We start from the raw sequence: 24,119 nt of genomic DNA, 5'->3' as shown, positions 1-24,119 counted from the left end.
CCATCATCAAAGACCAAAAGTAGATAAAATCACAAAGATGGGGAAAAAGCAGAGCAGAAAAACTGGAAACTCTAAAAAGCAGAGCACCTCTCCTCCTCCAAAGGATCGCAGTTCCTCACCAGCAATGGAACAAACCTGGACGGAGAATGACTTTGACGAGTTGAGAGAAGAAGGTTTCAGACGATCAAACTACAAGCTACAGGAGGACATTCAAACCAAAGGCAAAGAAGTTAAAAACTTTGAAAAAAATTTAGATGAATGTATAACTAGAATAACCAATACAGAGAAGTGCTTAAAGGAGCTGATGGAGCTGAAAGCCAAGGCTCGAGAACTACATGAAGAATGCAGAAGCCTCAGGAGCTGATGTGATCAACTGGAAGAAAGGGTATCAGTGATGGAAGATGAAATGAGTGAAATGAAGCAAGAAGGGAAGTTTAGAGAAAAAAGAATAAAAAGAAACAAACAAAGCCTCCAAGAAATATGGGACTATGTGAAAAGACCAAATCTACGTCTGATTGGCATACCTGAAAGTGATGGGGAGAATGGAACCAAGTTGGAAAACACTCTGCAGGATATTATCCAGGAGAACTTCCCCAGTCTAGCAAGGCAGGCCAACATTCAGATTCGGGAAATACAGAGAACGCCACAAAGATACTCCTTGAGAAGAGCAATTCCAAGACACAAAATTGTCAGATTCACCAAAGGTGAAATGAAGGAAAAAATGTTAAGGACAGCCAGAGAGAAAGGTCGGGTTACCCACAAAGGGAAGCCCACCAGACTAACAGCAGATCTCTCGGCAGAAACTCTACAAGCCAGAAGAGACTGGGGGCCAGTATTCAACATTCTTAAAGAAAAGAATTTTCAACCCAGAATTTCATATCCAGCCAAACGAAGCTTCATAAGTGAAGGAGAAATAAAATCCTTTACAGACAAGCAAATGCTGAGAGATTTTGTCACCACCAGGTCTGCCCTAAAAGAGCTCCTGAAGGAAGCACTAAACATGGAAAGGAATAACCGGTACCAGCCGCTGCAAAATCATGCCAAAATGCAAAGACCATCGAGACTAGGAAGAAACTGCATCAACTAACGAGCAAAATAACCAGCTAACATCATAATGACAGGATCAAATTCACACATAACAATATTAACTTTAAATGTAAATGGACTAAATGCTCCAATTAAAAGACACAGACTGGCAAATTGGATAAAGAGTCAAGACCCATCAGTGTGTTGTATTCAGGAAACGTATCTCACATGCAGAGACACACATAGGCTCAAAATAAAAGGATGGAGGAAGATCTACCAAGCAAATGGAAAACAAAAAAAGGCAGGGGTTGCAATCCTAGTCTCTGATAAAACAGACTTTAAAGCAACAAAGATCAAAAGAGACAAAGAAGGCCATTACATAATGGTAAAGGGATCAATTCAACAAGAAGAGCTAACTATCCTAAATATATATGCACCCAATACAGGAGCCCCCAGATTCATAAAGCAAGTCCTGAGTGACCTACAAAGAGACTTAGACTCCCACACATTAATAATGGGAGACTTTAACACCCCACTGTCAACATTAGACAGATCAACGAGACAGAAAGTCAACAAGGATACCCAGGAATTGAACTCAGCTCTGCACCAAGCCGACCTAATAGACATCTACAGAACTCTCCACCCCAAATCAACAGAATATACCTTTTTTTCAGCACTGCACCACACCTATTCCAAAATTGACCACATAGTTGGAAGTAAAGCTCTCCTCAGAAAATGTAAAAGAACAGAGATTATAACAAACTATCTCTCAGACCACAGTGCAATCAAACTAGAACTCAGGATTAAGAATCTCACTCAAAACCGCTCAACTACATGGAAACTGAACAACCTGCTCCTGAATGACTACTGGGTACATAACGAAATGAAGGCAGAAATAAAGATGTTCTTTGAAACCAACGAGAACAAAGACACAACATACCAGAATCTCTGGGATGCATTCAAAGCAGTGTGTAGAGGGAAATTTATAGCACTAAATGCCCACAAGAGAAAGCAGGAAAGATCCAAAATTGACACCCTAACATCACAATGAAAAGAACTAGAAAACCAAGAGCAAACACATTCAAAAGCTAGCAGAAGGCAAGAAATAACTAAAATCAGAGCAGAACTGAAGGAAATAGAGACACAAAAAACCCTTCAAAAAATTAATGAATCCAGGAGCTGGTTTTTTGAAAGGATCAACAAAATTGATAAACCGCTAGCAAGACTAATAAAGAAAAAAAGAGAGAAGAATCAAATAGACCCAATAAAAAATGATAAAGGGGAGATCACCACCGATCCCACAGAAATACAAACTACCATCAGAGAATACTACAAACACCTCTACGCAAATAAACTAGAAAATCTAGAAGAAATGGATAAATTCCTGGACACATACACCCTCCCAAGACTAAACCAGGAAGAAGTTGAATCTCTGAACAGACCAATAGCAGGAGCTGAAATTGTGGAAATAATCAATAGCTTATTAACCAAAAAGAGTTCAGGACCAGATGGATTCACAGCCAAATTCTACCAGAGGTACAAGGAGGAACTGGTACCATTCCTTCTGAAACTATTCCAATCAACAGAAAATAAGGGAATCCTCCCTAACTCATTTTATGAGGCCAGCATCATCCCGATACCAAAGCCGGGCAGAGACACAACCAAAAAAGAGAATTTTAGACCAATATCCTTGATGAACATTGATGCAAAAATCCTCAATAAAATGCTAGCAAACCGAATCCAGCAGCACATCAAAAAGCTTATCCACCATGATCAAGTGGGCTTCATCCCTGGGATGCAAGGCTGGTTCAATATACGCAAATCAATAAATGTAATCCAGCATATAAACAGAACCGAAGACAAAAACCACATGATTATCTCAATAGATGCAGAAAAGTTTGTTGACAAAATTCAACAACCTTCATGCTAAAAACTCTCAATAAATTAGGTATTGATGGGACGTATCTCAAAATAATAAGAGCTATCTATGACAAACCCACAGCCAATATCATACTGAATGGGCAAAAACTGGAAGCATTCCCTTTGAAAACTGGCACAAGACAGGGATGCCCTCTCTCACCACTCCTCTTCAACACAGTGTTGGAAGTTCTGGCCAGGGCAATTAGGCAGGAGAAGGAAATAAAGGGTATTCAATTAGGAAAAGAGGAAGTCAAATTGTCCCTGTTTGCAGATGACATGATTGTATATCTAGAAAACCCCATTGTCTCAGACCAAAATCTCCTTAAGCTGATAATCAACTTCAGCAAAGTCTCAGGATACAAAATCAATGTACAAAAATCACAAGAATTCTTATACACCAATAACAGACAGAGAGCCAAATCATGAGTGAAATCCCATTCACAATTGCTTCAAAGAGAATAAAATACCTAGGAATCCAACTTACAAGGGATGTGAAGGACCTCTTCAAGGAGAACTACAAACCACTGCTCAAGGAAATAAAAGAGGATACAAACAAATGGAAGAACATACCATGCTCATGGGTAGGAAGAATCAATATCATGAAAATGGCCATACTGCCCAAGGTAATTTATAGATTCAACGCCATCCCCATCAAGCTACCAATGACTTTCTTCACAGAATTGGAAAAAACTACTTTAAAGTTCATATGAAACCAAAAAAGAGCCTGCATCGCCAAGTCAATCCTAAGCCAAAAGAACACAGCTGGAGGCATCACGCTACGTGACTTCAAACTATACTACAAGGCTACAGTAACCAAAACAGCATGGTACTGGTACCAAAACAGAGACAGAAATAACGCTGCATATCTACAACCATCTGATCTTTGACAAACCTGAGAAAAAAAAGCAATGGGGAAAGGATTCCCTATTTAATAAATGGTGCTGGGAAAACTGGCTAGCCATATGTAGAAAGCTGAAACTAGATCCCTTCCTTACACCTTATACAAAAATCAATTCAAGATGGATTAGAGACTTAAATGTTAGACCTAAAACCATAAAAACCCTAGAAGAAAACCTAGGCATTACCATTCAGGACATAGGCAAGGGCAAGGACGTCATGTCTAAAACACCAAAAGCAATGGCAACAAAAGCCAAAATTGACAAATGGGATCTAATTAAACTAAAGAGCTTCTGCACAGCAAAAGAAACTACCATCAGAGTGAACAGGCAACCTACAAAATGGGAGAAAATTTTCGCAACCTACTCATCTGACAAAGGGCTAATATCCAGAATCTACAATGAACTCAAACAAATTTACAAGAAAAAAAACAAACAACCCCATCAAAAAGTGGGCGAAGGACATGAACAGACACTTCTCAAAAGAAGACATTTATGCAGCCAAAAAACACATGAAAAAATGCTCACCATCACTGGCCATCAGAGAAATGCAAATCAAAACCACAATGAGATATCATCTCACACCAGTTAGAATGGCAATCATTAAAAAGTCAGGAAACAACAGGTGCTGGAGAGGATGTGGAGAAATAGGAACACTTTTACACTGTTGGTGGGACTGTAAACTAGTTCAACCATTGTGGAAGTCAGTGTGGCGATTCCTCAGGGATCTAGAACTAGAAATACCATTTGACACAGCCATCCCATTACTGGGTATATACCCAAAGGACTATAAATCATGCTGCTATAAAGACACATGCACACGTATGTTTATTGTGGCACTATTCACAATAGCAAAGACTTGGAACCAACCCAAATGTCCAACAATGATAGACTGGATTAAGAAAATGTGGCACATATACACCATGGAATACTATGCAGCCATAAAAAATGATTGAGTTCATGTCCTTTGTAGGGACATGGATGAAATTGGAAATCATCATTCTCAGTAAACTATCGCAAGAACAAAAAACCAAATGCTGCATATTCTCACTCATAGGTGGGAACTGAACAATGAGAACACATGGACACAGGAAGGGAAACATCACACTCTGGGGACTGTTGTGGGGTGAGGTGAGGGAGGGGGGAGGGATAGCATTGGGAGATATACCTAATGCTAGATGACGAGTTACTGGGTGCAGCGCACCAGCATGTCACATGTATACATATGTAACTAACCTGCACATTGTGCACATGTACCCTAAAACTTAAAGTATAAAAAAAAAAATTTTTTTTTCAGCTTTTCTGCTCTGGTTTCTCCCCATCTTTGTGGTTTTATCTACCTTTGGTCTTTGATGATGGTGACATACAGATGGGGTTTTGGTGTGAATGTCCTTTCTGTTTGTTAGTTTTCCTTCTAACAGTCAGGACCCTTAGCTGCAGGTTTGTTGGAGTTTGCTGGAGGTCCACTCCAGACCCTGTTTGCCTGAGTATCACCAGTAGAGGCTGCAGAACAGTGAATATTGTGGAACAGCAAATGCTGCTGCCTGATCGTTCCTCTGGAAGCTTCATCTCAGAGGGGCACCCGGCTGTGTGAGGTGTCAGTCAGCCCCTACTGGGAGATGCCTCCCAGTTAGGCTACTCAGGGGTCAGGGACCCACTTGAGGAGGCAGTCTGTCCGTTCTCAGATCTCAAACTCCATGCTGGGAGAACCACTACTCTCCTCAAAGCTGTCAGATAGGGACATTTAAGTCTGCAGAAGTTTCTGCTGCCTTTTGTTCGGCTATGCCCTGCCCCTAGAAGTGGAGTCTACAGAGGCAGGCAGGCCTTGAGCTGCGGTGGGCTCCACCCAGTTTGAGCTTCCTGGCTGCTTTGTTTACCTACTCAAGCCTCAGCAATGGCGGGCACCCTTCCCCAAGCCTCGCTGGCACCTTGCAGTTCAATCTCAGACTGCTGTGCTAGCAGTGAACGAGGCTCCATGGGTGTGGGACCCTCCAAGCTATGTGCGGGATATAATCTGCTGGTGTGCCGTTTGCTAAGACCATTGGAAAAGCACAGTATTAGGGTGGAGTGACCCCATTTTCCAGGTGCCATCTGTCACAGATTCCCTTGGCTAGGAAAGGGAATTCCCTGACACTTTGCGCTCCTCAGGCGAGGTGAAGCCTCGCCCTGCTTCAGCTCTTGCTCGGTGGGCTGCACCCAGTCGTGCACCCACTGACAAGCCCCAGTGAGATGAACCTCAGTTGGAAATGCAGACTTCACCCGTCTTCTGCGTCACTCACCCTGGGAGCTGTAGACTGGAGCTGTTCCTATACGGCCATCGTGGAACCTAGGATTTCGATATACATTTCTATATATGTGTTGTCTGCAAATAAGTCTTACTTCCTTTCCAATCTGTATGCTTTTTTTTTTTTTGCCTTATTGCAATTGCTAAGGCATTCAGTATAATTCTGAATAGAAGTGCCAAAAACAGACATTCTTGCTTTTTGTTTTCTGAGATGGGGTCTCGCTATGTCACACAGGCTGGAGTGCAGTGGAGTGATCCTATGACCTCAGCCTCCTATGTAGCAGGGACTGCAGGTGCGTCCCACCGCGCCCAGCTTTTTGTTTTTGTTTTGTAGAGATGGGATGTCACTACAGACTGGTCTTGAACTCCTGGGCTCAAGGAATCCTCTTGCCTTGGTCTCCCAAAGTGGTGGGATGACCAGCGTGAGCCACTGTACCTGGCCCTTGTTTTTTTTCTAATTTTTATAACTGCATAGTAGATATATATATTATATATTATATTATATATGTTATATATAACATATATATGTTATATATAGTATATACATTATATACATAATATATAATATATAATAATATATTATAATATATAATAATATATTATAATATATAATAATATATTATAATATATAATAATATATTATAATATATAATAATATATTATAATATATAATTATATAATAATATATTATAATATATAATTATATATTATAATATATAATTATATACTAATATATAATAATTATATATTAGTATATAATATATATCTATGGGGTACATGAGATATTTTGAGACAGGAATATTTTGAGACATTGTATAACGTGTAATAATCACATCAGGGTAAATGGGTATCCATCACCTCAAGAATTCATTTCTTTGTTAAGAACATTCCAATTGTACTCCCTCAGTCATTTTGAAATGTATAATAAAATATTGCTTACTGTAGTCACCTTGTTGTGCTATCAAATACTAGATCTTATTCATTGTATCTAAAAACATTTTTGTACCCATTAACCAACCATTCTCTCCCAACCCCCTACTCCCCTTCCTAGCCTCTGGTAACCATCATTCTACTCACTATCACCATGAGTCTAATTTTTAGCTCTCACAAACAATGAGGACATGCAAAGTTTGTCTTTGTGTGCCTAACTTATTTCACTTAACAGAATGTCATCCAGTTCTGGAAGGTTATTAATAATTATTGATTCTATTTCTTTATTGGATATAGGTCTACTTAAATTATCTACTCATACACTTTTTTTTTTGAGACAGAGCCTTGCTCTGTCACCCAGGCTGGAGCGCAGTGGCGAGATCTTGGCTCACTGCAACCTCCGCCTCCAGGGTTCAAATGATTCTCAGGCCTCAGCCTCCTGAGTAGCTGGGATTACAGGTGCCTGCCACCATGCCTGGCTAATTTTTGTATTTTTAGTAGAGACGGGGTTTCGCCATGTTGGCCAGGCTGGTCTCGAACTCCTGACCTCAGGTGATCCGCCCACCTTGGCCTCCCAAAGTGCTGGGATTACAGGCCACCATGACTGGCCCCTCTTTACTCTTCCCTCTCCTCCCGGTGCTGTGAGTTGTGCTGCCTGAAGTTGGGGAAGGGGCGACATAAGCTTTCCCTTGGCTGCCCCAGCTGGTGTCTCACTAGATTGTGTGGACCCCAAATCCACTGGCTCTGAGCCCAACACAGCACCAGGACTTGTGCAGGAATTGCAGTCCTTGTGGCCTAGACTGCCTTTCAAATTTATTTAGCACCCCAGAGCACCTTAGCCCATGGTGGTGGGGCTAGCTGGAACTCAAGTTCCGACTGCTAGGATGGACGATTTGCCTCTGGCTATGTCTGTTCTAAATGCTTCTGCTGTGGGCACTGGCCAAATTCTGCCATGTGTTGTTTTCTGCTGTGACAGGGCTGCAGTGAGTTCCAATGCAAAGTCTCACAATCACTTCGCTTTCCCTTCCCCAAGCACACAGATTCTCTCTCCACATCATACTGCACTGCTGGATGATGGAGGAGGTGTGGTATAGGCAATTCAAGACTATCTTTCCTAACCTCTTCAGTGCCTCTTTCCTTAATATGTTAAAACCAGGTACTGTGATTGCTCACCTGAGTTTTAGTTCTTCTGAAAGTGCTTTCTTGTGTGGATAGTTGTTCAAGTTGGTGTTCTTGCTTGGGGGACAAATGCTGGAGGGTTCTATTCAGCCATCTTGCTCTGCCTTCCCTGCTTGTTCTTGAACTTAGAAGAAAGAATTTCAGACTTCCATCATTAAGTATAATTCTAGCTGTGGGGTTTTCACAGATGCCTTTAAGGAAGTTCCCTTCTTTTCCTAGTTTACTTAGAGTTTAAATTGGGAAGAGCTATTACATTTTGTCAAATGCTTCTTCGGCATCTGTTAAGCTGATGATGATTTTTTGTTCTACTAATATCAGAATTTATATTGATGGATTTTCTAGTGTTAAATTAACCTTGCAATCCTGGGAAAGCTTCTCTTGGTTATGATGTATTGTTCTTTTCCCATATTGACAGGCTTCAGTGAATCGATATTTTGTTAAGAATTTTTGCATATTTATCCTGGGCACAGTGGTGCATGCCTGTAATCCCAGCACTTTGGGAGGCCTAGGCGGGAGGATCTCTTGAGCTCAGGAGTTCAAGACCAGCCTGGGCAACAAAGCAAGACCTTGTCTCTACAATAAAAATAAAATAAAATAAACTGGCTGGGCGTGGTGGTGTATGCCAGTGGTCCCAGCTACCTGGGAGGCTCAGAAGGGTGGATGGCTTAAACCTGGGAGGTCAAGGCTGCAGTCAGCTGTGGGGTCACCACTGCACTCCAGCCTGGGCAATAGAGTGAGGCGTCATCTCTAAGAAAAAAAAAATTTGCATGTTTATGTGGGATTTTTATTTGTAATTTTCTATTTTTGTAATTTTTGTTTTTGTTATCAGAGTAAAACTGATTTAATAAAATAACTTGAGAAACAGTCCTACCCCTTCTATTTAAGTTGTGTTTGAATGGTACTATGTCTTTCTTAAATGTTTGGTGAAATTCACCAGTGAACCTCTTTGCACCTGAAATTTGCTTTGCAGGAAAGGTACAAATTAAAATTACAAATTCAATTTCTTTAGTAGACACAGGGCTATTAATATTTTATCCGCCTTTCTTGTGTTAGTTTTATGACTTGTGTTTTTCCAGAAATTTGTCCATTTCATTTATCAAATTTATTGGCATAAAATTGTTCGTATTTCCTATCAACTTTATAATTCTATACTCTGTATAGATTTATTCCCAATTCCTATTTTTATCCCCAATATTGGTAACATTTTTTAAATTCCTGATCAATCTAGCTAGATATTTATCAACTTTATTGATCTTTTTAATCTGTTTCCTATTTCATCTATTTCTGTTATCTTTATTATTTCCTTCTTTCTACTTTGTATTTAATTTGTTCTTTCTCTAGCTTCTTAAATGGAAGCTTAGGTTTAGACTTTTTTCTTTTCTAACATTAACATTTAAAACTAAAAATTTCACTGTAATGACTACTTTGGCTTCATTCCACGATTTTAAAAAGTATGTGAATTTTTCTGAAGGACACAGTTTTTAATATGTAGTCATTTTATTATCATGTGGTTCAAATTTACTTTCATTATGGTCAGAAAACATACTCTGTAAGATTTTAATCTTTTGAAATACACTGAGACTCATGTCCTAACACACGGCCTACCCTGGTGAATCTTCCTTGTGTACTTAGGGAGAAAAAGTGTATTCTGTATTTGTTAGTTACAGTTCTATAAATATCAATCAGGTCATGGTAGTTAACAGTGTTTTTCAGATCTTTGATTTCTTTACTTTGGTGGGGGCGATCCAGTTGTATTATCAACTACAGAGTGAAAAGTGTCCAACTACGGTTGTAGTTTGACTGTTTTCCCTCTCTTAGTTCAGTTGTTTGTTTCATGTATTTTGAAACTGTATTTATTAAGTGCATATACACATGTAATTCTTATAACTTCCTAATGTATTAACTCTTTTATCATTATGAAAGATTCCTCTTAGTCTCCAGAAATCTTCCTTGTATTGATGTCTTGTTTTTCTGTTAAGAATGGAGTTACTACAAATTTCTTGTGCATACTATTTGCATGGTATATTTCTTTCTATCCTTTTACTCTCAGTGTATTTGCATCTTTATATGTAGAATGTCTCTCATATAGACAGTACATCTCATACAGATAGCACATACTTGGTTCTACAGTACATCTCATACAGATAGCACATACTTGGTTCTTGCTTTTTTTTTGGTCCAGTCTGACAATCTCTGCCTTTTGTTTAGAATTTTGGTCTATTTACACTTAATTATTTACATGTTCACTTTTAAACCTACAATCATACCATCTCTTTCCTATTTCTTCTATCCATTATTTGTTTCACTGTCCCTCTTTTCCTACCTCCCTTTATGCTAGTGACATATTTTTTGGCATTCCATTTTAACTCCTCTATTGGTTTTCTATCTATATGTCTTTTCATTATATTTTTAGTGGTTGCTCTTGGGACTACAGTGTATAAATTCAATTTATTCCAGTGTACTTTAGAAAATTTTAGAAAATGTATTGAATTACTTCTTGGCACAGCATGGTGGCTCAGGCTTGTAGTCCCAGCACTTTGGGAGGCCAAGGCGGGCAGATTGCTTGCGCTCAGGAGCTGGAGACCAGCCTTGGCAACATGGTGAAACTCCATCCCTACAAAAAAATTTGGCTGGCGTGATGGTGCGCACCTGTAGTCCCAGCTACTTGGGGGTGCTGAGTCAAGAGGATTGCTTGAACCTGGGAGGTTGAGGCTGCAGCGAGCTGAGATTGCATCACTGCACTCAAGCCTGGGGGACAAAGCCAGACAAAGACAAGCCTGGGGGACCAAAAAAACAAACAAACAAACAAAAAAAACCAAACAAAAACAAAAAGAAAAGAAAATTTATCAAATTACTTAAGGTAAAACTATAGAAACCTTACAAAATATTCCACTCACCTGTGCCTCATCCTGTATTTTTGTTGTCCTGTGTATTATCTGTATACATTGTAAACACATCAGCACAGTAGTACTATACGTTTCAGTCACTTGTCTTTTAAAGATATTAAGACATAACAAAAAATCATTATTTTTGTTTTACACACATTTACAATTTCATGTGCTCTTCACTCCTTTGTGTAGATCCAAATATCCATTTAGGTGTCATTTCCCTTCAGCCAAAATGTCTTATAGTGCAGGTCTGCTAGTGAAAAATTCTCTCATCTCTGTTTATCCAAAAATGTCTTTATTTTCCCCTTATTTTTGAAGGATAATTTTTCCAGATGCAGAATTCTTGGCTGAAAGCTTTCTTTTTTCCATCATTTGAATATGTTGGTCCAATGTCTTTTGACCTCCACAGTTTCTGATAAGAAGTGAGGTGTTAATTGCACTGTTGTTCCCTATGTACAATATACCATTTTTCTCTGGACAGTCAATAAGTGGTTTTCTTTGTAATTATCTTGCTTTCAGTCTGCTGTACTACTTGGGTAAGTTAATTTTTTCCCACAAAATGTGAGAAAATTCCAGTCATTTCTTCAAAAAATTTTCTATAATCTACTGCTGCCCCTCCTTCTAAGACTCTAATTATACCTATTATGGATTGTTTGATATTGCCCTACATATCTCTTTTCAACTTTATTCCATCTTTTTCTCCCCTGTTTCTCGAAACTGGGTGATTTCTATTGATCTAGCTTGAACTTCATGGCTTCTTTTGCCAATCTGCTTTGTTTTCTAATCTACTGTTGAAGTTATTTAGATTTTTAAAAAATTTCAGTTACTGTATTTTTCAACTCTCAAATTTCCATTTTTATAGTTTCCATTTCTTGGTTGAGATTTTCCACCCCACTCATTGATGTCATAGTTTAACTCATTGAACACATTTACAATAATTGCTTTGAAGTTTCTGTTAAATCCAACAACTAGGCTCACTCAGAGTCAGTTTCTATTGACTGCCCTTTCCCCCTCCTTGAGTATGAGTCATACTTCTGTTTCTTTGCATGCCTAGACACTGGGTTTAACTGTGTTCTTCTAAGAATTGTTGTGGGGTTTTTGTTGTTCTAGTAGATATTAATACTTAACCTGCTTAGATTCGGACTGCAAACTTTGTCTCCCTTGCACAATATAGGTACTGATATCTTTGTTCTTATGGTTTCCAGCTGCTGTTGTTTTAACCTGGCCTCTTGAGGCAGGGCAGGGGGTCCTCTGTTGTGCCTACATAATTTGGCTGTCAGCCAACCACCTGAGCAGTCATTATACTAAAATTTTGCAGTTCACCCTTCATATGATTTTTCTTGTTTGCAGGGATTCCTCTGTAATTTCTTGCTCCGCCAGCCTTGACCTGTGTCCCCTGACATTTCAAGTCCATAAAATCTCAGCTTTCTGCCACCCAAGTTGCAAATGACTGGGGAATGCAATCAGTTAAAAAAGCCGCAAAGTCACAGATATCACCCTATGCAGCTATCTTGTAAGAATAGATTCCTCTCTGGTATCTGCCTGATTTCTCACCGGGCCCTCGGAGAGTACTTTAACTGTGAGGCAGTTTCACAGATTGGAAGTAGAATCCAACTGCATTGCTCTTCAAATTTTGGAGTCAGTTGCTCCCCTCTTTGATGGTTCCATAGCACACTGTACATACTAATATTACTTTAGCACATATCATGAGGCATTTTGCAGGGTACTAAATTATCTTCTCCCCTATTTGAGAATAACCTCTTTTTGTATCCTGTATCCTTGGTAGCTATAAGGTACTTGGATCCAACACGATTAATAAATAAATTTAATCTAATAATATTTGTTAATTTATTCTCATACTCTCCCTAACTCCTAATTAAGTAATTTGCATTTCCATCACATATTGCTCCAATTAAACTTTCACAGATAACAAATTATCTAATTTTAACAGTTGTATTGCCAGAGGGAGGAGAAACACAGATTACTAAGGCATCCCGATATTTGGCATCTGCAGAGTGAAACTAGGAAATAACTCCAACAGGCCTCCTAATTAACCCTATTTTCAGATATTGTGAGGTGAATGTTATTCACATTTTAGAGCAAAACAAAGCTAGCTCAGAAACCAGAACACTTTTCTTTTGGGGCTTTGGATTTAAGAAATTGGAAGTGTCAGATTCACCTGTACCAGCAAACTGCTGACCCGAGGCTTATCACCCACTTATGGTGTTGATAATGGGATATGCTGCCTGCCACTCTAGTTTCTGTTCACAGTTTTTGGTTAATTTTACTCTTTGGAGACTTCTGTTAATTCTTGCCAGCCTGGCTAGCAGGACAAATTAGTTTCGGTCAGAATCCTGTTTGTTTGTTTGTTTGAAGTGGAGAGTCCTTCTAAGTTGGCTATACTCCTGAAGGAAAAAATTCCTGGTCAAGGCTTGAGTTGAATTTCTATCCAGTGACCTTGTTAAACTCCCTCAATTAGGTCCTAGGAGGGTTTTGTTGTTGTTGTTGTTGGGGGTGGGTATATTCCTTGAGATCTTCTGCATAGACAATCATGTCATCTGGAAATAGGGACAGTTTCATTTCTTTTTTCCAATCTGTATGCCTTTTATTCCCCTTTCCTATTTTACTTTTTTTGTAGAAATGGTATCTCCCTATCTTGCTCAGGCTGGTCTTGAACTCCTGGGCTCAAGCAATCTTCCCTCCTTGGCCTCCCAAAGTGCTGGGATTATAGGCATGAGCCACCATGCCTGGCCTATTTCCTTTTCTTAACTAATTGCACCAGCTGAGACTTCCAGCACCATCTGAATAGGAGCAGTAAAAGCAAATATCATTGCTTTGTTCTAAATCTCACAGTCCACAATCAAATGTGGGAGCAATGGGCTGATCTAAGGTTTGAACTTAAAATTAAAAGGAAAGCAGACTGTAAAAGTCTGAAAAATTTGCAACCCAGTCCTGTGGTAGGGAAGGAACAAGCATTTTTAGGAGAGAAATTTAAAGGGGCTGAAGAGCAACCACTTGCAAAAGAAATTAGCAAGACAATGGGAAAAAGGCCTAGAGGCCTAGAAGGACAGAATGGTTTCAGGAACCCAATCCAAATTCAGGCTGTTCAGGCCCCAGTCAGGGCTCAAAAGGCCCCAGGCATGGCTCAGGCTGCCAATCAGAGGCCCTGGCAGCTTCCATGTGGTGTTAAGTCTGTAGACACACAGAATGCAAGAGCGCATTCTGGCAGTTTCCACCTAGATTTCGGAAGATGTATCAGAAAGTCTGCATGCCCAGGCAGAAGCCTGCCATGGGGCAGAGCCCCCACAGAGAGACTCTACTAGGGCAGTTCCAAGGGGAAATGTGGGGTTGAAGCCCCCATAGAGTCCCTACTGGGCTACTCCTTAGTAGAACAAGGATGCTGCCCTCCAGAGCTGAGAGTGGTAGAGCCACCAGCAGGTTGTATTTTCAGCCTGGAAAAGCCAAAGGCCCAACTCCCACCTGTGGGAGTAGCCATATAGGCTGTGCCCCAGTAAAGCCAAAGGGTGGGGCTGCCCAAGGCCTTAGGAGCCCACCCCTTGCACCAGTATGCCCAGGATGCAGGACATGGAGTTAAGGGAGATTATTTTGGAGCTTTAAGATTTAATGTCTGCCCTGCTGAGTTCTGGACTTGCATGAGGCCTATTACCCCTTCCTTTTGGCCATTTTTTTCCTTCTGGAATGGTAATGTTTACCCTATGCCTGTATAATCATTGTATCTTAGAATTCAATAACTTGCTTTTCATCTTACAGGCTCACAGCTGGAAGAAATTAGCCTTCAGTCTCAGATGAGATTTTGCATTTTTTTAATTGATAGTGGAATGAGTTAAGACTTTTGGAAATTATTGGGAAGGGATGATTATATTTTGCAATGTGAGAAGGATATGACATTTGGGGGGCCAGGGAAAGAATAATAGTTTGGATATTTGGCCCCTCCAAGTGTCAGGTTAAAATTTGATCCCCAATGTTGGAGGTAGGACCTGGTGGAATCATGGGGACAGATCCCTCATAAATGTCATGGTGCCATTCTCAAGGGATTGAGCCAGTTCTCACTCATAGTTCCTGCAAAATATGAATGTTCTTTTTTCTCTTCCTCCTTCTCTCACCATGAGACATACCTGCTCCCCATTCACCTCTGCCATGGTTGGAAGCTTCCTGAGGTCCTCACCAGAGGCAGATGCTGGTGCCATGCTTCTTGTTCAGCCTGCAGAATTATGAGCCAAATAAACCTCTTTTCTTTATAAATGACTCAGCCTCAGGTGTTCCCTTACAGCAATGCAAAATGAACTAAGACAGCTATTCTGAATCTTTTGTCCCTCCATATAAACTTTACAATCAGTTTGTTGATGTTCATAGAACAAATTGCTAGGATTTTGATTGGGATTGCATTGAATCTACCAATTAAGTCAGGAAGAATTGACATCTTGATGACATTGAGTTTTCCTATTCACAAACATGAAATGTTTCTCCATTTATGTAGTTCTTCTTTGACACCCATCATCACAGTTTTCTATATAAAGATTTTGTAGATATTTTGTTATATTTACGCCTATTTGTTCAATTTCTGGGAGTGCTAATGTAAATGTAAATGGTAATGTATGTTTCATTTCAAATTCCACTTTTTCATTGTTAGTATATAGGAAAGCAACTGAGTTTTGTATGTTAACCTTGTGTTCTGCAAACTCACTATAATTGCTTGTTAGTTCCAAGAGGTTTTTTTCTAGATTCTTTGAGATTTTCTATACAGACAAATCATGTCTTCAGTGAACAAAGACAATTTTATTTCTTCCGTCCCAATCCACATACTTTTTCTTTTTTTGAGACAGAGTCTCACTCTGTCACCCAGACTGGGGCGCAATGGTGCAATCTCGGCTCATTGCAACCTCTGCTTCCTGGGTTCAAGTGATTCTTCTGCCTCAGCCTCCCAAGTAGCTAGGACTACAGGTGCTCACCACCATGCCTGGCTGATTTGTATATTTTTAGTAGAGACGAGATTTCACCACACTGGCCAGGCTGGTCTCGAACTCCTGGCCACAAGTACTCCACCTGCCTTGGCCTCCCAAAGTGCTCAGATTACAGGCGTGATCTACCATGCCCGGCCCTGTATCTTTCTTTTCTTCTGTTTTCTTTTTTTGTCACATTAGCTAGGACTTCCAGTACAATGCTGAAAAGGAGTAGTGAGGAGACATCTTTGCCTTATCCCTGATCTTAGTAGGAATGCTTCAAGTTTTTCACCATTAGGTATGATGTTAGTGGCAGGTTTTTTGTAGATGTTCTTTCGGAAGTTGAGGAAGTTCCCCTCTATTCCTAGTTTGCTGGAAGGCTTTTTTTTTTTTTTTTTTTTAAATCATGAATGGGTGTTAAATGCTTTTTTGGCCTCTATTGAAGGGATCATGTGATTTCTCTTTAGCCTACTGATATGGTGAATTGCATTAATGGATTTAATTGATTTTCAAATGTAGAATTGACCTTGCATACCTGGGAGAAATCCTACTTGGTCACGATGTGTAATTCTTTTTGAACATTGTTGGATTTGATTTGCTAATATTTTGTTGAGGATTTTTGCATCTGTGTTCATAAAAGATATTGGTCTGTAGTTTTCTCTTATAATTTGTCTTGCTTTGGTATTAGTGTAATGTTGGTCTCATAGAGCTAGTTAGCAAGTAGTCCCTCTGCTTCTATTCTCTGAAAGATTGTTGAGAATTTATATCATTTCTTCCTTAAATATTTGTTGGAATTCACTCGCCAACCCATCTGGGCCTGGGGCTTTCTGTTTTGGAAGGTTACTAATAATTATTGATTCTATTTCTTTATTGAATATAGGTCTACCTAAATTACTTATTCATAAAACTTTTTTTTTTCCTTTTTTTTTTTTGAGACAGAGTCTTGCTCTGTCACCCAGCCTGGAGTGCAGTGGCATGATCTCAGCCCACTGCAACTTCCACCTCCTGGGTTCAAGTGATTCTCCTGCCTCAGCCTCCAGAGTAGCTGGGATTACAGGTGCATGCCACCACACCTGGCTAATTTTTGTATTTTTAGTAGAGATGGGGTTTCGCCATGTTGGCCAGGCTGGTCTCAAACTCCCAGCCTCAAGTGATCCACCCGCCTCGGCCTTCCAAAGAGCTGGCTGGGAATACAGGTGTGAGCCACCGTGCCCAGCCATCATACACCTTTTATAACAAAAATTTAAATTTTAAAAAGCATTTGTTCTACCCAAATTGATCTATAAGCTTAATAATTACAAACAAAATTCCAATGGGATTTTAAAAAGTAACAGATAAGATGATTCATAACTTCATTTGAAATAGGAAAAGCAGCCGGGCGCGGTGGCTTGTGCCTGTAATCCCAGCACTTTAGGAGGCTGAGGTGGGCGGATCACTTAAGGTCAGCAGTTTGAGACCTGCCTGGCCAATATGACGAAACCCCATCTCTACTAAAAATACAAAAATTAGCTGGGCATGGTGGCGTACACCTGTAATCCCAGCTACTCAGGAAGCTGAGGCAGGAGAATCACTTGAACCCGGGAGGCAGAGGTTGCAGTGAGCTGAGGTTGTGCGACTGCACTCCAGCCTGAGTGACACAGCAAGACACCGTCTGAAAAAAAAAAGAAAAGAAAAAAACAAAGAACGTTACTACTGCTGTATGTAGTTGCCACTGCTGCTGCCATCTTCACTAAATTGGAGTTCACCTGGGCCCTGCTTCTTCCTGTCACCAGCTTCTGGTAGAACCTAGGTCCCACGTCTGAGCACTAGGTGTACCAGAGCCTGGGAAAGTGAGCATCTGCCATTTCTGCTTCTTTACACAGAAGTAGATTGTATCTCTGAAGGTGGGAGTTCTGTACACTCCTAGTGTTCTGAGATTCAGACACTAGGATGTCACAAGGAATGACATAATGTCCACAATAGTGGTATATATTAAAATAAAAAAAGACATATTACTCTTTATCCTCAAAATTCCACTGCAAGGAACTTGTCCTACAAACATTTTTTTTTTCCTTTTTTAACCATAAAATGCAGAGAAAAAAACCGTATTTTAATGACCATGCAAGAGGATTCATCATATCATAGTCTAACATCAAAAAAATTAAAATCAATAAGAGACTGGCTAAGTTTGGTTTTTAAAAATTTTTATTAAAATTTCTTTTTAGTTTCATAGGTTTTTGGGTAACAGGTGGTATTTGGTCACACAAGTAAGTTCTTTAGTGGTGATTTGTGAGGTTTTGGTGTACCTACTACCCAAGCAGTATACACTGAACCTAATTTGTAGTCTTTCATCCCTCGCCCCCTTCTCACCCCTTCCCCGAGTCGCCAAAGTCATTCTTATGCCTTTGCATCCTCATAGTTTAGCTCCCACTTATGAGGGAGAACATACGATGTTTGGTTTTCCATTCCTGAGAAATTATGGTTTTTTAACATTAGAATAACATGCAGCTGATAAAACGATTATTGAATGAATACTTACAATGTACCAGGCACCATGTTGTGCACTGGGAATACCATTGCAAGCAAAATGAATAATGGTCTGAATGAGGTATGAATTTTTTAAATGTCTATTACATATTTTTTAATTTTAAAATATATATACTAATTATATATAAATATATATAAATTTTAGTTTTTATTTTAATGCCTATAATATATTAAGTAATTTTAAAAAGTTAGCATGACCCCATTGGGAAAGAATTATACATTTAAATATGTTTGTGCACACACAAGGAAAATTTCTGGAGCAATACACAAAAACTGTAGTTATCTAGAGTAGAAATAGATAGGGGCAGGTTCTTACATAAGAATTTCTTACCTGTATTTACAGTTTATGATTATTATTATTTTTGAGATAGAGTCTTGCTCTGTTGCCCAGGCTGGAGTGCAGTGGCACGATTTCGGCTCACTGCAACCTCCACCTCCCAGATTCAAGTAATTGTCATGCCTCAGCCTCCAGAGTAGGTGGGACTACAGGCGCGTGCCACCACTCCCAGCTAACTTTTGTATTTTTAGTAGGGACAGGGTTTTGCCATGTTGGCCACGCTGGTCTCGAACTCCTGACCTCAGGTGATCTGCCTGCCTCAGCCTCCCAAAGTGTTGGGATTATAGGCGTGAGCCACCACGCCCAGCCTATTTACAATTTAAAAATAATGTTTATAATTTTTTTTTCCAGATGGAGTCTCGCTCTGTCACCCAGGCTGGAGTGCAGTGGAGCCATCTTGGCTCACTGCAACCTCTGCCTCCCAGGTTCAAGTGATTCTCAGTCCTCAGCCTCCCAAGTAGCTGGACTACCATGCCTGGCTGATTTTTTATATTAGTGGAGATGGGGTCTCACCATATTGTCGAGGCTGGTCTCGAACTCCCAACTCAAGTGATCTGTCCACCTCAGCCTCCCAAAGTGCTGGGATTACTGACGTGAGCCACCATGCCCAGCCTAATGTTTATAATTTAAAATGGGAAAAATTTATTTTTTGAATGATATGATTATGTACCTTTAAAACATAAGCAAATCAGAGAACCCACTGGAGGGTACAGGGTTTCCTTCTGGAGTGAAGTAAATGTTCTAAAATTAGATAGTGGTGATGGCTGCACAACTCAGAGAATTTTATGGTATGGTATGGAATTATACTTTAATAAAGCTGTTATTAAAAGACCCACTGGAATAAGGTAACACTTTACAAATTAGCTAATACAAAAATACAAAACTAAATCCCTACCAGACAGGAAGGAACACTTTGTCTTCATGGGTAGCCAGACCCACCAACCTCCCAAAGACAGCTCAGGATAAATGAGGGATGTTGGAAGTGATCTGCAGGCTTTCAAGGAAGCTGAACTTGATTTAAGACCCAAGTTAATTTCACATCTGATGTATTAAATTCAAAATGTAGATGAATTTTCCTTTCTATTCTATGGCAGCTCCATACAGCTGTAGTGAATATTATATTAATAAGTTCACTAACTTATGCGATTGTGCCACTGCACTCCAGCCTGGGTGAGAGAGCAAGACTCTACCTCAAAAAAAAAAGGAGTTTTAAAAAACAATTTTTGTATTAAAAAACTCTCGTGAGTCTATTTTTTCAAAACCATCCGTTTAAAAAATAGAATTATATTTTGTGACTTGCTTTTTTCCACTTAACTGTTTACTACTACCATCCCCACCTGATGTTCCCTTGGAAACCTGGTATGAGGTTTGAAAAACTTTGCCCCAGGATCTTAAAGATGGAGACAAGCGGTGGTAAACCTGCTCTACTAGTTAGCATCTGGTTGAAGCTACCTTAGTTTCCTCATTTACCAAACAGGGATAATAATACTACCTACCTCATGGGGTTGCAGTGAAGATTATGAGTTAATCCAAGTAAAGCACTTGACATGGTACCTGACATAAATGCCAGCTATTCTTATTATGTGATGCTTACCATGATTGATATGTTTAACCCTACATAGCACATAGTCATTCAGAATCAAAACACTAGCTCCATAAAAAGGCACCAAACCCAAGGAAGTCTTATAGTTTTACTGATCACCAAGAAGCAAATCTCATAAAATGAAAGTTATACTATACTTCTGCTTAGAAAGACAATATTGTAAAGACATTAACTCTCCTTTAATTAACTTATAAAACTAATGTAGTGGTTCTGAACTGGTGCAATTTTACCCCCTACCCAGGGGCTATTTGGCAATGTCTGGAGACATTTTTGATTGTCACAAGTTGAGGGGTTACTACTGGCAGGCATCTAGCGGGTAGAGGTCAGAGATGCTATTAAATATCCTACAGTGCATAGGACAACCCCATGCAACAAATAATTATACGGCCCAAAGAAACAATCTAATGCAGTCTTTGACAAAATTATTCTAAAATTCATTTGGGGGAACAAATGGGTACAAATAGCCAGGACATTTTTTTGGGGGGAAAAATAGTAAGGAGACACATACGTACATATGTATGTATTCCCCATATGTTGAATTGTAATCCCCAAGGTTGGAGGTGGGGCCTGGTGGGAGGTGTTTGGGTCATGGGGGCAGATCCCTCATGGCTTGGTGCTGTCTTCACAATAATGAGCTATTGCGAGATCTGGTTGTTTGCATCTGTGGCACCTTTGCACCCCCACTCTCACTCTCTTGCTCTCCCCATGTGATGTGCCAGCTCCCACTGTGCCTTCCACCATGATTGTAAGCTTCCTGAAGTCTCATCAGAAGGTGAACAGATGCCGGCACCATGCTTCCTGTACAGTCTTTGGAACTGTGAGCTCTTTTCTTGATCAATTACCCAGTCTTAGGCATTTCTTTTGTTTTTTAATTTTAAAAAATTTTTATATAAAAGTCTTTGATCCATCTTGAATTGATTTTTTGCATAAGGTGAGAGATGAGTATTCTCAGGGATTTCTTTACAGTAATGCAAGAACAGCCTAACACATATACTGCTTTATGAAATCCCGAAAGATATATCAAACTATAAAAATAAAACAGGAAAGTTATGGTATTGAATAAAGAAATCAATGAAACATAATGGAAAACCCAGAAACACAAGTAAATAAAATAATTTGGTATAAAAATATGTTACGGGCCAGGTGTAGTGGCTCACACATGTAATCCCAGTGCTTTGGGAGGCCAATGTGGTAGGACCACTTGAGGCAAGGAGTTCAAGACCAGTGTGGGCAATATAGTGAGACCCTATCTCTACCAAAAAATAAATAAATTAATTTAAAAAATTAGCCAGGCATGGTGGTGTTTGCCTATAGTCCTGCCTACTCAGGAGACTTGAGGCAGGAGATTACTTGAGCCCAGGAGTTCAAGGCTGCAATGAGCTATGATTCTGCCACTGCACTCCAGGTTGGGTAACAGTGAGATTCTAAAAAAAAAAATGTTACAAATAATTGGAGAAAAGATAATTGTTTTAAAATGACTGACACAATTGATAACACCATATTTTATAATCTAATATGTGGAATGTTTCCATAATACATATATAACCAGGATGTATCCTATAATTAATGTGTGCATTTCATGTGGTAGTGTTTCTTTTTAGAAAAGGTGTTTTTAAAATGACAGCAAGTCTTAGATTTGTTGTTGTCTTAGAAATAAGGCAAGAAATTAAATTTTATCCTTAAGTAAAATGACTAACTATTTAAGAAAGAAGGACAAAACTAAAGGTCTAAACATGCCATAGAAGGTCTGAGTATATCATGGAAAGTTTGCGAAGGATGAATTTACAAAAGAAATTTGTGGTGACCAAGTTGGCTATAATTAGAAGAAACTTACTTATAAGTATTTCTAAAGACTGCTTCAATTAAAAAATACATGTGTGTATATATATTTATATACACATTGATATGAAAACTAAAATTTTGGTCTCCTATATTAGAACAATGTTTTCTTGAAGTATTGATCTGCTTTTAATAACATTTGCAAGAGATTTTGACCTAATTCTGAAATTTGTTTCTTAAATTTTCAACTATCTTCTGAAGTGCAGCTTTTTTGTTTGTTTTTTAGTCTTCCTTTCTCTAATATCAGTTTTAAAATGAATCTTCTTCATTTAGAATGGTAATTTCATATTTTGAGGTAGAGTTTTCCGGTGGAAGCTTCTCAGATTCATATCTCAGTAGCTAAACTTTTGCTGTATCTTGTTTCATGTGATTTGCAGGTCAGACATTTCTGCCTTTTGGTCTTCCACTTTCTCTCCTTGAGACGGTATATCTTTTTGTTTGGTGAGGTGATAATTCTCTTTTAACTTTTTCATCTTCTGTAACTTTTTTTCTCCAGCTCTAACTCTGCTTTAACGGCCTGACACTGAAATGTTCTATCTAGAAGGCCTAGAAAAGTTGTTTTCCTCCAGTATATCCTGATTCTGTGCTCTTGGCTTTCTTACTTTCTTTCTTTCTTTTCTTTTTTTTTTTTTTTTTAGGAGTACTCATTTTTTAATTTGTTTATTTTAGTCACGATATTTTCTGAAGTAAAATTTCACAGAAAACAAAATTTTGTTTTACATGTACATTTCATCTCTTTAAAGTCAAGTTAGCTCTTTTTCTTTAAAAAAAAAAAAAAAAAAAAAAAAAAAAAAAAAAAAAGACACTCTCACTCTGTCACCCAGGCTGGAGTGCAGTGGCACGATCTTGGCTCACTACAACTTCTGCCTCCGGGTTCAAGCGATTCTCCTTTCTCAGCCTCCAGAGTAGCTGGGGTTACGAATGTGCGCCACTACACCCAGCTCATTTTTTGTATTTTTAGTACAGACAGGGTTTCACCATGTTGGCCAGGCTGGTCTCAAATTCCTGTCCTCAAGTGATCAGCTCGCCTCAGCCTCCCAAAGTGCTGGGATTACAGGCATGAGCCACAGCACCCGGTCCTGAAGATAATGTTTTTATGACTTTTATTTGAAACATTATTGGTTCTTTTTTTTTTTGAGGTGGAGTCTTGCTCTGTTGCTCAGGCTGGAGTGCAGTGGCACGATCTCAGCTCACTGCAACCTCAGCCTCTGGAGTAGCAGGGATTACAGATGCCCACCACCATGCTGGCTAATTTTTGTATTTTTAGTAAAGACAGTGTTTCACCATGTTGGCCAGGCTGGTCTCGAACCCCTGACCTCAGGTGATCTGCTCACCTCGGCCTCCCAAAGTGCTGGGATTACAGGCATGAGCCACCATGCCTAGCCAGGTTCTTTATTTAAATATTTTGTTTTCTAGCTTTAAGGAAACCTTTTCTTTCTCTTAAGCTACTTATTAGTTTACAGTAATTTGGTATACTTTGTGAACAAAGGTGGAAACATTTTTTTTGTCCCTATTTGATTCCTCTAAAATTCAGAAACTATCCATGAGTATTCTTATTTTTTATGGCAAGGATTATTTACATAAGTTTAATAAAATTTGCTCTCTCTTTATAACAGGATGCAGTTGGAAACATTGGTTATATATATTACCAAGGCTTTAACTAGAGCATCATATTTGAGAATGTGCATATAATGCCTGGCTTCAAGGTTCCCAGCCTTACAGTGAGTAAG

The 24,119-nt window shown here is 39.3% G+C and overlaps 1 protein-coding gene across 5 annotated transcripts in view; it reads right to left on the bottom strand.

Annotated features, from left to right (window-relative positions):
• Positions 1-24,119, bottom strand: part of SIMC1 (SUMO interacting motifs containing 1) — a 102,990-nt gene that overhangs the window by 61,692 nt on the left and 17,179 nt on the right. Inside the window, exon 2 of one of the 5 annotated variants that reach the window (XM_063810865.1) lies at positions 8,230-8,359. The exons of 3 other annotated variants lie outside the window; for them this stretch is intronic. Coding sequence is in view for 1 of the 2 variants with exons in the window: in XM_054684790.2 (XP_054540765.1) it covers positions 15,260-15,331 (72 nt within the window). In the remaining variant the exon portion in view is untranslated. Of the gene's footprint in view, positions 1-8,229; positions 8,360-15,259; positions 15,415-24,119 lie in introns of those variants that run through there. One more of the 5 variants, XM_054684790.2, reaches the window with a different exon arrangement.

This window comes from Pan troglodytes, chromosome 4 (genome assembly GCF_028858775.2).
Source record: "Pan troglodytes isolate AG18354 chromosome 4, NHGRI_mPanTro3-v2.0_pri, whole genome shotgun sequence".
In the NCBI taxonomy this organism is placed as follows: domain Eukaryota; kingdom Metazoa; phylum Chordata; class Mammalia; order Primates; family Hominidae; genus Pan; species Pan troglodytes.
Note: the sequence above shows the minus strand (reverse complement) of the source record. Positions and strands in the feature narration are given on the sequence as shown.